The sequence below is a fragment of the Balaenoptera ricei genome, chromosome 11 (assembly GCF_028023285.1).
Source record: "Balaenoptera ricei isolate mBalRic1 chromosome 11, mBalRic1.hap2, whole genome shotgun sequence".
In the NCBI taxonomy this organism is placed as follows: Eukaryota; Metazoa; Chordata; class Mammalia; order Artiodactyla; family Balaenopteridae; genus Balaenoptera; species Balaenoptera ricei.
The window spans coordinates 62,107,643-62,123,075 of NC_082649.1; the positions used below are offsets into that span (position 1 = coordinate 62,107,643).

Sequence of the window (15,433 nt, forward strand, 5' to 3'; positions counted from 1 at the left end):
TAAACACGTACCAAAGGATTTTACGGGCTTGGTGACTCTACCGCAGACGTGGCAGGCCCAGACCCTCGGGGCACAGGAAGGACACTGTGCTTTGTGGTTGGGGATGACGAACAAAAAGGTCTACTCACACCCCGACTTCCCGCCCACGTCCATATGTGACCTCAGAAGGCAGTGGCAATTCTCTCGTCATTTCTCAGTTTCAGTAAAGCAAGTGCTCAAGTTGTAAGAGCACACCTGGCCTTCAGAAAGCCATTTTTTCCATGGGACTCAGTACAACTCTTTTCAGGATTAATTTTCAAAAGCCTATTGACATCGTTATTTTTCCCAGATTGGTCTCTGTGTAAAAACCCACCTCCATGTGTGTGAGAGCCCAGGCCTCCTGGCCCCCACTCAGCGCTCTCTGCATCTCTCCCTGCCCTTCAGGAACCTCAGGCTGTCTGGCGGGCACATGTGCTAACTATAGATGTTAAGCGTGGTGTCCCCATTTCTGTGGGGAGAACGGCTCTGACCTGCACACATGCAGGGCACCTGTAGGGGGTGGGCCGGCATGGCGTGGGGACTCACCCAGGAGGTGGTGGAAGCTCGGTGGCCTCCCGGGGAGGCTGTGGTCCCCTCGTCAGCTGCCTTCGCACGGCAGCTCTGGGGCTGTGGCCACTCCGGCTCCTCTTCCACGTGCTGCTCACTTTTGCTCTTCTGTTTTCTTATGATCTGGGGAGGAGGCGGGTGACAAAGGGGACACATTATTGGAGAGGGCTCCAGTGCTATGTGGGGTAACTGGGACCATCTCTGGGAAATTTTTAGCCATGTAAGAGCTTAGTTTCAGGGTCTTCCCTGGCGGTCCAGTGGTTAAGACGTTGCCTTCCGGTGCAGGGGGTGCAGGTTCAATCCCTGGTTGGGGAGCTAAGATCCCACATGCCTCGCGGCCAAAAAACCAAAACATAAAACAGAAGCAATATTGTAACAAATTCAAAAAAGACTTTAAAAAAAATGGTCCACATCAAAAAAAATCTTAAAAAAAAAAAAAGAGTTTAGTTTCAACAGAATACCATCTGATTTCAGGTCTGTCTTATAATAAAACAGCACAACTAAAGCCTTGAACATTCTACATCACTTTACAGTTTACAAGTAGTCCTTTTACAATGCTGACAACTTCTATTTATTAAGTGCCTACTGTGTGCCAGTCTCTGTGCTTGGCACCATATATGCTTTACCTCATTTAATTCTCAAAATAATTCTAAGAGCTACGTACTATAACTCTCCCCATTGTACAGATGATGAATGAGGCTCAGGGGTTATCGGTTAAGGACACACAGCTCATAAATAGTGGAAGTGGATCGCAAACCCAGAGTCTCTGGCCATACATCCTGACTTTAGGAAGTGTCTGAAAGCCCTAAGGAGGGGGCAGATACCAAGCATCAAGAGGGAAGCCTTCAACTTGTTTGCACCGCTTGCTAGTTTGGGCATGGCCACTTGGATTTAATGAGTCCATTTGTACGAAGGTCTCTGGGCTGGGTTCCTGGCTCCTCACTCACCAGCTCAATCCCTAAAGGCAACCACGTTCACACCGCTTAGTTTTTGCAGTGCAATTCAACCCCTCTGCATTAGCCCCAGAGTACAATGGAGAAAGTGAGAGGAACAGAAGAAATGGTGCCCAAGACAACAAAGGCGCCTATGGCGGCTCTTCTGCTCACCAAAGGCCCTGGTCCAGGCCAGGGTGGTAAATTGCAGCCATCTGGATGCTAGGGCCCACCTACCTTCTGCAGGATGGTCGTGGCCAGTTCCTCAGTCAGCTCCTCCCTGTGGTCCCGCAGGTAACTGGCCTCATTCTGCTTGTCCTGCAGAGGGAGGAAGAGAATGTTGTGAGCTGTGGGTGTGTTTGGGAGACTTGGCAATCGCTTTCTCAGGAGTCCTGACCACAAATGCAGGGGGAGGATAGGCTCTAGTCAAGGATGGCTATCATGACGACGGTTTCCCCACAACCTGCACTTTCTCTTGGCAGCCAGGACCCCACCCACACCTCCTCCCAAACAAACGTTGTGACGGGGCGGCGGGGGGCATACCAGGCTGTCCCCATAGGCTTCTGCTTTGGAGATCGCTTCTTCGATGGCCTCTTCAGCCACCCGTAGGGCGACAGCCAATGTGTCCATCATGCTATGTCCTAGACAGGAAACAGAACATAGACCGCTTTCTGAAAGGCAAGGACAAGCTCCAAAACATACAAAGTGGCTTAAAGACGACTGGACAAAAGGACTTAATATAAGTGAATAACGGTTCTTCATCTACTTTCTCAGATAAAGATTATGTTTTATTTTGTGCACGTAATGTATCATTATAATGATAGGGAGGAAAATTGTGAAATCTCCTAAGGGCTGTGCTCATGGTTTAATGCAAACACAAAATCCATGGAAGAATTTTTTAGACTCTAAACCCATACTATCGATAACATTGGCCGATCTTGCCGAGCTCAACCACGTGCTGGGCCGCAGACCGAGTGTCTCATACATGATCACAGTGGATCCTTCCAACAACTCATTGAGTAGGCACCATTTTATAGATGAGAGAACTCAAGCACAGAGAGGTCAAATAACTCACCCAACGTTGCGCAGTGAGACAGAGAGCTGAGATTTGAATTCAGGGCTCTCTGTCTCCAAATCCCGTGATTTTAACCACGAAAGTGAGATAAACACAAGCCAACATGATTTTTAAAAATAATGCTATCATATATTTAGGGAACATATTTTTTGCATATGGTGACAAACGGAAGTTTTCCCAAGTCAAAGGACTTCTGCAGGTGACAAAATTCTTTTTGAAGTCAAATACTTGGAAGAGTTTTGCTTCCTGGAGGTACTAGATTTTTTGCTTCTTACTTGGAAGTGAGAATTTCTACCATTCCTCTCAGTTCACCCCAGAAGCCCGACTCACATCAGGCACAAGAACAGAGGTCTGCAGGGGCTGCTTGCCTATGTCTCCTTTTCCCCGATTTCAGCCTCCTGTTTCCATTTATAATCTCCTAGTCATGCATTTTTTAACACATGCATATCTCCTGAAAGCTGCCTCAGATTCTTTGTAGAATGAGACAAGGTGTAAATATATCAATTCATTAATTAATCAATCCCTTAATTGAAATACTTAATTCACGCTTCTTAGGCTCCTAAAGACGCACATGTGGACAGAAAGTGGCATTTGGCAAACATAACAAAATCTCCCAAACCACCCCAATTAAAGTCAAAGCCATCTAGCCAGGCAGCTGACAAGGACATCACAGGCTGGCTGTGACAGTCCTGACAGAGACACACAGGGGCAACCCAGCTCAGGGCTCGGCACCCCTCAGGTGGCTGAGTGAACACATAATTTCCCCAGTGTTTCTATCAGAAGAGTCTATAAAATTTAAGTTGTCACCACACTCAGTGCTCCCTGGAGACAGACACTGTATCTCCCATCTCTCTTCTTCAAGATACCAATCAATGTATTCTTTTTTGTTTTTTTCACTCACACACACTGTATTTTATTTTTACAAGAGATAGACTGACACCAAGCATTGTAAATGGATGACCACAACAAAAGCAACAATGTTTGCAATTACCAAACACAAAACACACTCATACTATGTCATAATATTGACATTCAGTCCAGTAATCCTCCACTGTAACAGCTCCTTTACTTTGCAGTGAAAATTGGTTTGTATATTCTTTGCCTCTGAGAATCAATGTATTCTTCATAGAAGTGGCGCCCCACAAATTCTTGTTGATTCAAAGTGCACCAAGACCTCCCCAGCACTAGGCTCTCTGAGGGTCCCAGTGATGCCTCGACAGACGCGAGCTGAGCCCATGCTCTCGTGTGCTTTCCGAGCTATTGGGTGATCAGGTGCGTAGGTAACTTCTAAGAGGCGTGCTGGAGATCCTATGATGGGGATAGTCACCAGCTTCCACAGAGCCCTGGAGAGGAAGAGCCTAGAGCCATCAAAAAGGCTGGAGGCCACGTCTGTGATTTTGGCGTGAGGTGGAGTGGAGCACTAAGATGTTTGGGCTGAAAGTAAAGGCTTGAGAGGGTGTTTCAGAGATAAAAACTGGTGGGGTGTGGAGGGAAGATAAGAAGGCAGAGGCAGAGTGACCGAAGTTCAGAGGACCAGTCAGGAGGGGGGGACTGTTAGTTTTATGTGTCAACTTGGTGAAGCTATAGCACCCAGCTGTTTAATCAAACACTAACCCAGGTGTTGCTATGAAGGTGTTTTGTAGGTGTGGTCCACATTATGGTTACCATAGTTGACTTTAAGTAAAGGAGATTACCCTTGAAAATGTGAGTAGGTCTCATCCAATCAGTTGAAAGGCCTTAAGAGCAAAAACAGAGGTTTCCCAGAGAAGAAATTCTGCCTCAAGACTTAAGCATCAACTCCTACTAGAATTTCTAGTCAGCTGACCTATTCTATGGGCTTGCCAGGCCCTGCAGTTGTGTGAGCCGAGTCCTTGAAACGAACCTCTTTTTGTGTGTGTGTGTGTTATGTGTACATACCCTATTGGTTCTGTTACTCTGGAGAACCCTGGCTGATATAGATGGTTACTGAAATTAATATTAATACAGGAGAGTTGAGGGCAGGGAGGCGCTCAGGCCATAGACCTTGGAACAGAAAGAAAAGGATGGGATTGCAAATAGAACCCATAGGAACTTGGGTGACTGGGTGGAAGTGGGGAGGAGGATTGAGGAAAAGGTAAGTCTTGCTGGTGGACTTAAGTGGCTGAGGAGCTTGACTGGGATATGCTGAAGTTAAGATCCCTGGAGGGGCTGCAGGTCTTGGTGACCAAGCATCAGAACACCAAGTCTAGAACCCTGGGCTGAAGTAAGGGCTAGGCATTCAGACAGAGGTGCACCAAAGCCATGTGACTTCTCCCAGGGAGAAGTCTCAGGCAGCAAGGATGATAGAGGATGAGACCTTCATGAGAAGGTGCCCAAGGAGAGAACAGAGAGAGTGCAGAAGCACTGTGGGGGGCCACAGGGCCAGGGGGACTAGGAGGCACCTGTTCCCAACACCCAGTACGTTGGAGAAGGAGCCGGACTGTTGGAGGAGGGTTTTATTTGGAATTGGAAGAAGTTTGTTTTGCTTTTAACCTTTGCTCTAAGGGGATGACTGTACTGGTATAAAAAAGTAAAAGTTGATCAGTAAATGGTACATTCTTTATAAGAATATTTTAATATTAATTGCACAAGTGAGTGTGTTGTCATATTCCAACTCCAGAAAAACACACACTAGTTGATTGTAAGTATCTAGTGGTTGGTAGGGAATGTACTTCTCTAGGCTACACCTTAGATATATTCACCTATTTTGATGATGGATTCACACAAATGGCAATAAAAGAAGACCCAGGGAGACTCTCACACACAATAACAGAGTTGCATCAGTGGTTCCAATGCCATGGGGGACCCTGACGGTCTGAAGGTGTTTGTAGTGCTCTAACCTCCCATTAGGTGTAAACCCTTAAGCAGACTTACCTTCTGACTGCCTATAAAATGTTGAGTCACTGCCTGAAATACTTCCTTCATTCTCCAGGTTTGCCTCAAAAAAGCTTCCTCCTGAGAGAGAGTTAGAGAGAGAGAGAGAGAGAGAGAGAGAGAGGAGGAGACAGAGGAGATATAAGATTATCCAAGGTCTTCAGTGAGCCTGGTGCACCATGTCACTGAGTTGGCAGACCACCATTACCCACTTTGATTGTTAGCCTTGCAAATAGGTTTAGGGAATCACTGGGTTCTACAGTAATGCTACCAATTTTGACCAGTCACATTTTTCTTTCTCATACTAATTCCTTGTGTAGCAACGCTTCCACCCCCAACTTTCTTCCACAGCCTTCCTTGGAGGCAATATGGAATCAAACATGGAATAATAGATTGAAGTCAGAGATATGAGCTCATTTCCTGGACCTGCAAATGACTAGTTGTGTGACCTTGATCAAGTTACTTAACCTCTCAGACACTTGGCTTCCTTACTAGAAAAACTGTGATAATGATAGAACTCTGCTCATGATGGGTGATGAGACACTGCATGCCTGGTCTTTAGCTGCTGTCCATGGCATCAATCTAAACAGTGGCCTTTAGCCAGTGAGTAAACTGTCATTAACAGTTAGTGGAAACAAACCCAGAGCAAGACAAGGTAAGCCACGGCATTTGATCTTTTAAGGCCCACTGCCTCTTCTCTGGTCTTCTCTCAGTTGAACACACACCCTATCTTGGTTCCAGGCTGGGAAGAGCAGTTGGCTAAATCTTTTTTAAGTTGGGGATTTACCATTTGTGTTCACATATTAATTCATCAAAAGAGATCTTTGAAGGTGTGGAGGTGTGGATGATGTCTCTTTCCTTTTTAAATTACTGTATTGTATCCCCAGTACCCAAGATAGCACTGAGACAGCAGGGGGCTCAGAAAAATTCTTGAATTGGATGCTGGTGGAAAACACTGATAGAACCAAGAAAATAAATGTGGGTCTACAGCTCTTAGCTCAAAAGGGGGAAATGCTATTGATGTCAAGTCAAACTAAGCAGTAGACCTTCGATACACATAATACAGCCCGTGCTTCCTTGGATGGGCTGCACGGGGCTCCGGTGTGGGAACTCTTAGGGTAACTGCCGTAGGCATCTACAGCGGGGTCAGCAGGCTGCTACCTTTATGAAATAGGTCATTAGTGTGCGGCCTGCCACGGGGACTCAGTCTGACCATACACCATTCTCTGTGTTTGTGTTTTTTGACCAGCCTTTCAAAAGACCCGTAGTCACTTATTCCAGCTCTGTGACCATAATGAAGTGACTTTACCTTCTTGGGTCTCCATTTCCTCACTTATAAAATAAGGCTTTAGGATAAGTCATCGCCTCAGTTCCCAGGCTATACATCTAAGTGCAAATATTTCACTGTGGCTTGGCTGCATCTGGCAGCCATTCATTCATCCGGCAAATATTTCATGGGCACCTAGTAGATGCCTGGCCCTGGGCTGAGCATTAGGGTGTACTGGTGAGCAAAGCCAGAAATCCTCGTTGCCCTGACAACCTTGATAGTCTAGTGGGTGAGAATTCATTAACCAAAAGTTTATATAAATAAATATAAAACTATAGATATGTTGAGTGCTGTGACTGGGTGGTTCATAGAATAGGGCAAGGAAGCAAGTCAGCAGGGAAGACTGACCTAGACGGTAAGTAACCAGCCAAAAGGGTGTGGGGGTGGGAGGGAGTCCAGGGCAGAGCAAACAGCTTGCACAGGCACAGGCAGTGGGGACAGCAGGGTGCATCTGAAGAGCTAAAACAGAGGCCGCGTGGCTGGGCTGCGAGAGGAGAGGGAGCCTGGGGTGAGATGGGCTGGCGGCAGACCGCACAGGTCACGGTGGCCACATCAGTGTTCTGATCTTTGTCCCACCATGAAGCCACTTGAAGCCAGTAAAGGCTCCACAGGGGTGATCTGGTTAGGTGTGTGTTTCTAAACACACCTAAAGGTGCACGCCGGCTGCTGTGTGGAGGACAGCTTGGAAGAGGGAGAGGGTGGGTGTCTAGAGAGGAAGCTGAGAGTGTGGCCCACCCTCTGGAGTGTCCCTGTGATGGGAAAGAGCATGGCTGGCAGGGCAGAAGTGGCGGAAAATCTGCAGTCCAGGAAGGGCTTAGGAAATGGGAGAGACTGGGCATGTTTACAAATCAATAGGAAGGAACCAGTTAAGAGAGAGGCTGAAAGGCAAGACAGAAGGGCTGCGTGAACTTGAGACCTACGTAGAAGGTGACACGGATCAGGTGCGGAGGTGTACACGGTCTGCCCTGCGAAGGAGGTGGTGAGGCCGTCTCCTGAGACAAGGGGGAGGGTGGTGGGGAGCGTGATGGGGGAGGAGAAGATCTGAAAACATCTTTGGGAGAACTGCGCTGACCAGGGCAGGCTCTGGTTTTCCATGATTATAAATCTTCTAGTACAACAACTCTCCCTGTGTCCCTTTAAATTCATAGGTGGGAACTTCTGTGTCATTTAGGATGATGGGATTTTTCTAAGGGCAGAAAACAACTGAACTGTTTTGGAAAGCACTGACACAGCAGCCAGACATCAAGTCAGAGCTTCCATGAGCTGGAGGAACCTCCAATTTCAGGCGACTCAGTGTTTTTAAAAGACCATGTTGTTAGTCAAATCCCACATGAAGGATATCATAGACCTCTCCAAGAATTGTGTCAAAAATAGATATATCACGTTAATAAATAAAAGCAAGATTTATTTTCCCCATTTTAGTTATCCAATACTAAATAAGTGTATGTATTATTTACCAAATTGTCTAGGGGTTAAGTATATTAATAAGGGCTACTTTCATCTTTTCATGTAGTGCTTCTTTTTAGAATAACTGTTAAAAATGTCACACTGAATCTATCAGATAAACCACAAGAGCATTGGACATTATGTTTTTTTATAAATCTATTTACTTATTTCTCTGACTTCACTGCAACGTTGGCTCTGAGATGGCAGGGTCTTGCCCATCTTGTCACTCCCAGGTCTTAAACCAGGCATTCAATAAATGTTTACTGAAGGAAAGAATAAGTCTTAGATTTATCTGACAAAATGAATGGGTCTCCAGTTATGCCTAATCTGGTCACCTGATATGGGCTGCAGGAGGTGTAAGCGAGCTTGGGACTGATGGCTGTGCAACGGGTACATGTGATGGGTAACCCATAAGATTCTGTGAACTCGGTGAATTTTCAATGGACTGAGTGTTTTTTTATGGCAAACTACACTGGTCCATGCAGTGGAGGTGTTTCGTAGATAAAAGGAGTTTTATACTGAGAGTCCTGGAGCAGAGCACAGGTCTTGCACCCTGTAGATTATGTTCTGACAATCAAAATTCTGAAACTAAGTACCCTCAGATGTAGTTGACGACGGAACCATCTTATGCAGAACTCTGCCATACGAATTATAGTGAAGTTCTAGCTGAGGTTCTCAGTCTTGGCTGTGTCTTAAAATAACCCAGAGAGCATTAAAAAATATCTGTTCCGGGGCCACCTCCAGAAATTCGGAAGTAATTGACTGGGGGTGGAAGATGATTCTGGCACTTTTTCAAAGCTCACGAGGTGATTCTAACGTGTAGTCGGGCTTGAGGATGGCAGATGACAACCATACCAAGGTGCTGGGTGATAGGTAGAAGCTAATGCTGATGTCTCCACGGTCATCTAACATAACCAGGACACTACTTACGCACGGGAGACTTCTCCATACTTGAGGTGTAACTCAATTTTTTAGGTGGTATGTAGAATCGCTCTCACTGTTTTATGATCACGACTTTACAGATTTGAGTACCATCTCATAAATTGTCTCCTGCCTGCTTTTCTTCATGTTGCTCAAAAGGAAATCTTAGTTTAAAATGAGATACAAATCGTGTTAAAGCAACTGATTCTAGTACTTCTATGAAGTGTCTTGGTACCCACAAAGTGCTTTTAAGACTGAATTGTGTAATATTGAGGACCTAAGAGGTGCCAGCCACTGGGCCACACTTTGGGAACACAGAGATGAAGAAGCTATTGCTTCTGCCTGGTCCAGCAGGAGAGGAGCTTTGTGAACCATCACCTGGATGCAATGTGATAAGTGCTGTGATTGAGGCCCAGATGAGAGACATGGTGAATCACAGAGGGCCTGGGACCTAAATCTGCTTCAATAGTGGCAGCGTTATTCCCAGCAAATGATTCGTTATTCCCAAGAAAATGACACTTGAACATTTCAAAGCCTTTTGCCCGCCCACTTGTAATTCATGTTCCCTTGCTCCACCTGTGGGACCCGAGGGAGAAACAGAAAGAGACCAGAGTTGTGCTGTTTATAGGATTCTCCAAATGAGTTTGCTTCTCCCCCTCACTTTGCATGAAGCAGGAGAGAACACCTATGAGATGTGAATGTGGTGACATGTAAAGCGGTACCTGAAGCAGACGCAAGGATGAACAAGAAAGAAAGTATGGGATGCAAATGATGAGACAATTCTATACTGGAACTTTCTTGAGGTATCTCTTTGGGTTGAAAACCTACTGTTAACATGATTACTTTTAAGCTTTATTTCTTTTTTGTCTTTGTTCCTAGAGGAACATTTTTAGAAAAATCAGCAAAGAGAAGATAAAAATAATATGTGGAGACCTTCAGCCCTGCTCTCTTAGCTACAGACTTCCTGAGTGGTTCGAAAGACAGAGATTCTAACGACTAACACAAAAGGCCCTAATGAGTCTCCGTGTTTAATACTTCCATCCTATCTCCCCCTTGTCTCAGTGGCTGGCATATTTTTAGATAAGACACAACCAAAGACTTTATTGAGAATACAACAATGTAAAATAATGACGGTGAAAAAGCTCCAAATGAGATTTTTTTTCTTCCCTCTTTCTCATGGATAAAAAGCATTTACCTGTGTCAGCAAAGTGATGAAAAAATCTTCCTCTACACAGAAAAAAATAGCCTTTTCTGGGAGGACATGCTGTTCATATTCTGACAACCATTTCTTTCCACTGGCTGGTCCAATAGGAATCAAGAATATAATTTCTCATTCTAATTACATTGGTTGTCTTAACAGCATAGGTAGAATTCATCCTTTAAACTTCCTGGGAGGAAGCTGAGACTTTTCTAACTCTCCCATTACATTAAACTCTGGGCCTGGTATGTATAGAATTTTGGAGTAGGAAGGAAGAGGAGTGGGGGGCATATCCTCTGAGTGCAGACCTAGTCTACACAACCAAACAAAGATGAATTTCCAATGTTTTAATCGTTAGGGAAAGATGGTCAAGAATCTTTAATTTCTAGGGATTTGGAATTAAAATGTCCGCAATATGCAGAAACACTTTGGTCCTCCCAGCTGCTAACATATCCAGCCCAGTGGAGATGCTGGAATCAAAGGACTTAAAACTTAGAATCTTTGGTATATGTCCTTCTATTTCTGCTCCTTACTAGAACCAGATTATTTAAGCCACTTTCTCTGTCCCAGGTGAGTGTGCCGTAGTGTACAGGGCCTCCAAGCCAGGCATTCTTCTATCCTGCCAACCCCCCAAAGACTCCCAGATGGCAGGCAGCCAGCGTACCTAGGATGTCGAAGCACCCTCCACTCTCCAGCCGGTGTTTCCTGTACAGGTTCTTCAAGACCTTGGCACTGCCAAAGCGTTTGAAGCGGCTCTTCACGTTATTGTAGAACCATTCCAGAGACTGGATCCTCAGAACCCTGAGGACAACACAGAATTAGAAAACAAAGTTAGCATTAAAGGACAGAATTATGAAATGGTGGATTGCAAAAGTTGCCACAATACTTTGCAGCTCCTTCCATCAAGATGTGGTCTCTACTCCTTGGATCTGGGCTGGCCTATGACTTGCTCTGATCACAGAGACTGGTGGAAGTGATGCTGTGTGAGTCCAGAGCCTGGCAGCTTCCTCTCTTGCTGTTCGTGGAAGCCCTGCAACCCATCGCCATGTGAACAAGCCCAAGATAGCCTTTGGGATGACAAGAGACACTTGGCCCAATCCCCCCTCTTGCCCCAGCCAATAGCCAGCCAACCCCTAGACAGGTGAGTGAGGCCACCGACTGCCGGTTGACTGAAGACACATGAGTAACCCTCGGTAAGACCAGCAGAAGAACCATGCACCTGAGTCCCTCCAAAGAGCAAGCTGATAAATGCTCGCCATCTGAAGCCACTAGCTGACACATCTGTTTAATAGCAGGCTTTATATTTGACACTCTTACTGCATTAACACCATTTCTAATTCAGCTTGGGAGGATAAAAAGCACAGGTGAGACCCTGGGCTCTATGGCAGAACTCTGCAGCCTCTTACTCATTCAGCCTGAAGCACTGTGGGAAGGTGGTTTCCTGGTCAGTGCTATAATGCTCGGTACAAATCACTGACACGATGCTTCTCTTTTCTGCCTGACCAGAACATGTTTCTAAACCCCTCCCATTTTAAGAATAGCTTTGGTTTTTATTTTTCTTATTATGAATGTAATGATGCATACTCATTTTAAAAGTTCAGAGAAGCAAAATGAATATGAATTCTTCTAAGTCAATGGAGGAACAAGCACACATTTAGCTGCTCTTCCTCCCCAGATGCCAGTGAAATGTGAGAAGATATCCAAAGGGAAAGAAATCTATAGAGCTGAGATGCGAATCAGAGATTTTCTAGATATCTGGAAAATTCTAAATAAGTGACAGCATAAAGGTAACAGAACGTTGTCCCACAAAGCAGGCAGAAGGGCTGGGACTCACAGACTGAGAGATCCAATTTAAAGTTGATTGATGGGGACTTCGCCGGTGGTCCAGTGGTAAAGAATCCGCTTTCCAGTGCAGGGGACGCCAGTTCCATCCCTGGTCGGGGAACTAAGATCCCACATGCCCCGGGGCAACTAAATCCGCGCGCACGCCACAACTACTGAACTCACACGCCTCAACGAGAGAGCCTGTGCGCTGCAAACTACAGAGCCCATGGGTCCTGGAGCCCGCACGCCACAACTAGAAAGAAGCCTGCACACCACAACGAAGAGCCAACACAGCCAAAGAAAAAAAGAAAAAAAGAAAATTCAAAAATAAATAAAGTTGATTGATGAGTACTCAGCCATAAAAAAGAATGAAATGTTGCCATTTGCAGCAATACGGATGAACTATATTCATTATGCTAAGTGAAATAAGTCAGAGAGAGAAAGACAAATACTGTATGATATTACTTATAAGTGGAATCTAAAAAATACAACAAACTAGTGAATAAAATGAAAAAGAAGCAGACACATAGAAGAAGACTGTCCTTGGAAATCATAACCTCCAGGCTTATGATTTATTTGAGAGCTCTAAAAGCACAAAAGGACTGTGACTCTAGAAGAGAAATATTCTGCAGGCTGCCTCTCCTGCACACCACCCTGCTCTCTGAGCAGCTGACCTCCGCGAAGGTGCTGCTGCAGGGCTCCGCGGTGCAGGTGGACAGGTCCACAAGGGTAGGGGTGGACGATAGTGGTTACTGTGCCCCTCATTCTTCTTTGCCTTTTGGGACATTCCCCCTCCTTCCCAACTGAGTCTACGTTTTTTCTGGAAAGGCTGGCCCCTCCTCCTGGCAGCCTTGGGGGTAGTCACATGACTCAGACCTGCCAATCAAGGTCTGAGGTGGGACTTTTACTGCTGTTGGAAAGAGATGCTCCCTTTCTGCTGGGCTGGCTTGGTGGCAGAATGAAAGCCTGGGCTGCTGGGGCCACCTTTGCCATTACTTGGAGGGTTATTTGTGGTCTTCTGAACAAAAGCAAATCTGACAGCGGGAAGGAAAAGGATCCTGTTGATGTACTTTGAACACCTGGATCTACCCAAGCCTGAGGTCAACCCTTGGACTCTTCCATTACATGAGCCTATAAAATTCTCTCTTTTGTTTAAGGCTTCTTGAGTTGGGTTTCTATTATTTGCAATCAAGAATCCCAATGCTTCAAGTACATCATAGGATGAGCTCTCCATTACGTCCCTGGTTATATCAAAACTCTATGACATTTAGAAACACTTTGATGACCTCAGAAATAGAATGCCTTGGCTTGCTCAAGTCAGAGAGAGGAATCAGGGCACTGCCTGGGCTGCTGGAAGGTGGGAGGACAGCACTGAATCCTTGGAGAATGACCTGCAAAACTACAGCCTGATTTGGAGACTAGAAAGCTTTCCTGTGAGACGTGATTTATTTTGGATTATGTTTTGACTTAGAGTTAATGTGGAGAGCTTTTCTGGAAGCCCCAGGGAAGGCTCAGTCATGATTACCTTCATTTGATATTACTGCTTTTATTTCACTTATTTTAAAATTCATGGCTCAGAGGAAACTCACAGGAAACATGCAGTTCTTGGGGCAGAGGTGTGGGGAGAGGGCCGTGAGGACGCCAGCACCCAGGGTGGACTGGCTAAGCGCTGCAGGGTCCCCGGCCCACCCTCACATCTCCAGCTTCCCCCTGAACAGACGCAACTGCAGGCAAGGGTAGATGAGAAGGAAGGAGCCCTGTGTCAGCATCTTGCTGGAACAGAAGGCAGAGTGGAATATGCGTCTGTGCATGAATTCCTTCATCTGTTCATTCATTCATTCTTTCATTCCTCATTATTTATTGAGTGCCCTACGTGGCAGGGATATGGGGAGTGACAAAACAGATGAAGCTCGTACCCAACAGTGCTGTCGGACTAATCTTCTCAACGAGTGCCAGATGCGTCATGAGATGGAACCAAAAGTCAAGCCAAAGGCATCTCCAGAATGGCTGGACAGTCTGTGTCCCACAGGCATTGGGTTCTGGATTATTCCCACAGATGTGTGAAAAACAGAGCCCACCCTGATTTATGGCTCAGGCATTTTTTTTCTAGGCTTTTAAAAAAATTGAAGTATAGTTGATTTACAACATGGTGTTAGTTTCAGGTGTACAGCAAAGAGATTCAGATATATATATATATACACACACATATATTCTTTTTCAGATTCTTTTCCATTATGGTTTATTACAAGATATTGAAAATAGTCCTCTGTGCGACACAGTAGGTCCTTGTTTTTTATCTGTTTTATATATAGTAGTGTGTTTCTGTTAATCCCAAATTCCTAATATATCCCTCGCACTCCTTTCCCTTTTGGTAACCATAAGTTTGTTTTCTATGTATCTGAGTCTGTTTCTCTTTTGTAAATAAGTTCATTTGTATCATATCTTAGATTCCACCTATAAATGATATATGATATTTGTCTTTGTCTGACTTACTTCACTTAGTATGATCATTTCTAGGTCCATCCATATTGCTGCAAGTGGCATTATTCTGTTCTTTTTTATGGCAAATATTCCATTGTATATATGGACCACATCTTTTTCTTTATCCATTCCTCTGTTGATGGACATTTAGGTTGCTTCCATGTCTTGGCTATTGTGCTGCTATGAACACTGGGGTACCTGTATCTTTTTGAATTAGAGTTTTCGTCTTTTCCAGATATATCAGGCATCTTCTTTAATGAGGCCCAAACTGCTGCTTCTCAGCCTCAGAAAACACATAGGAGGGGTGCCTTAGGAAGGACGGGGAGCCGAAGTCCTGGTGATGAGACTTGTGGCGAAAAGCTTTCTAACTTGGAACTGTCCAGAGGGACCCTGCTTTGTTTCCCTCACTTATTTTTGTAAATGATCCCAAGTTATCCCTAAAAATGCTCACACAAAGGTTCTTAGTTCTGTGCAGTTCAGTTTCACAGTCTTAAGCATGATCATTTCTTTCAACACTAGGGCTTTAAAAAAATCAACAGCAACCCTTCAAAATTCACCAATCACAACATAGTTAGAATTGATTACTTTTAGTCGTTGGAACTACTGTTGGTTCATATGTAAAATGATGGTCACACAACTGACAAGGATAGGGAACATAGGAAGAGGATCGGGTTTGGGGGGAAGGTGGAAGTTGAGTTAGGACACTTAAATTTGGGGTGCCCACCACATCCCCAGGTGGCAATACCTGGTGG

The 15,433-nt window shown here is 45.1% G+C and overlaps 1 protein-coding gene across 2 annotated transcripts in view; it reads right to left on the reverse strand.

Moving 5' to 3' along the window:
* MYRIP (myosin VIIA and Rab interacting protein) overlaps positions 1–15,433 on the reverse strand; it is a 223,572-nt gene that overhangs the window by 72,786 nt on the left and 135,353 nt on the right. The window contains exons 4-8 of one of the 2 annotated variants that reach the window (XM_059939381.1): positions 11,041–11,177; positions 5,485–5,565; positions 2,061–2,158; positions 1,755–1,835; positions 565–708 (exon numbers count right to left, since the gene is read on the reverse strand). In XM_059939381.1, coding sequence (XP_059795364.1) covers positions 565–708; positions 1,755–1,835; positions 2,061–2,158; positions 5,485–5,565; positions 11,041–11,177 — 541 coding nt within the window. The remainder of the gene's footprint in view (positions 1–564; positions 709–1,754; positions 1,836–2,060; positions 2,159–5,484; positions 5,566–11,040; positions 11,178–15,433) is intronic. The other variant, XM_059939382.1, reaches the window with a different exon arrangement.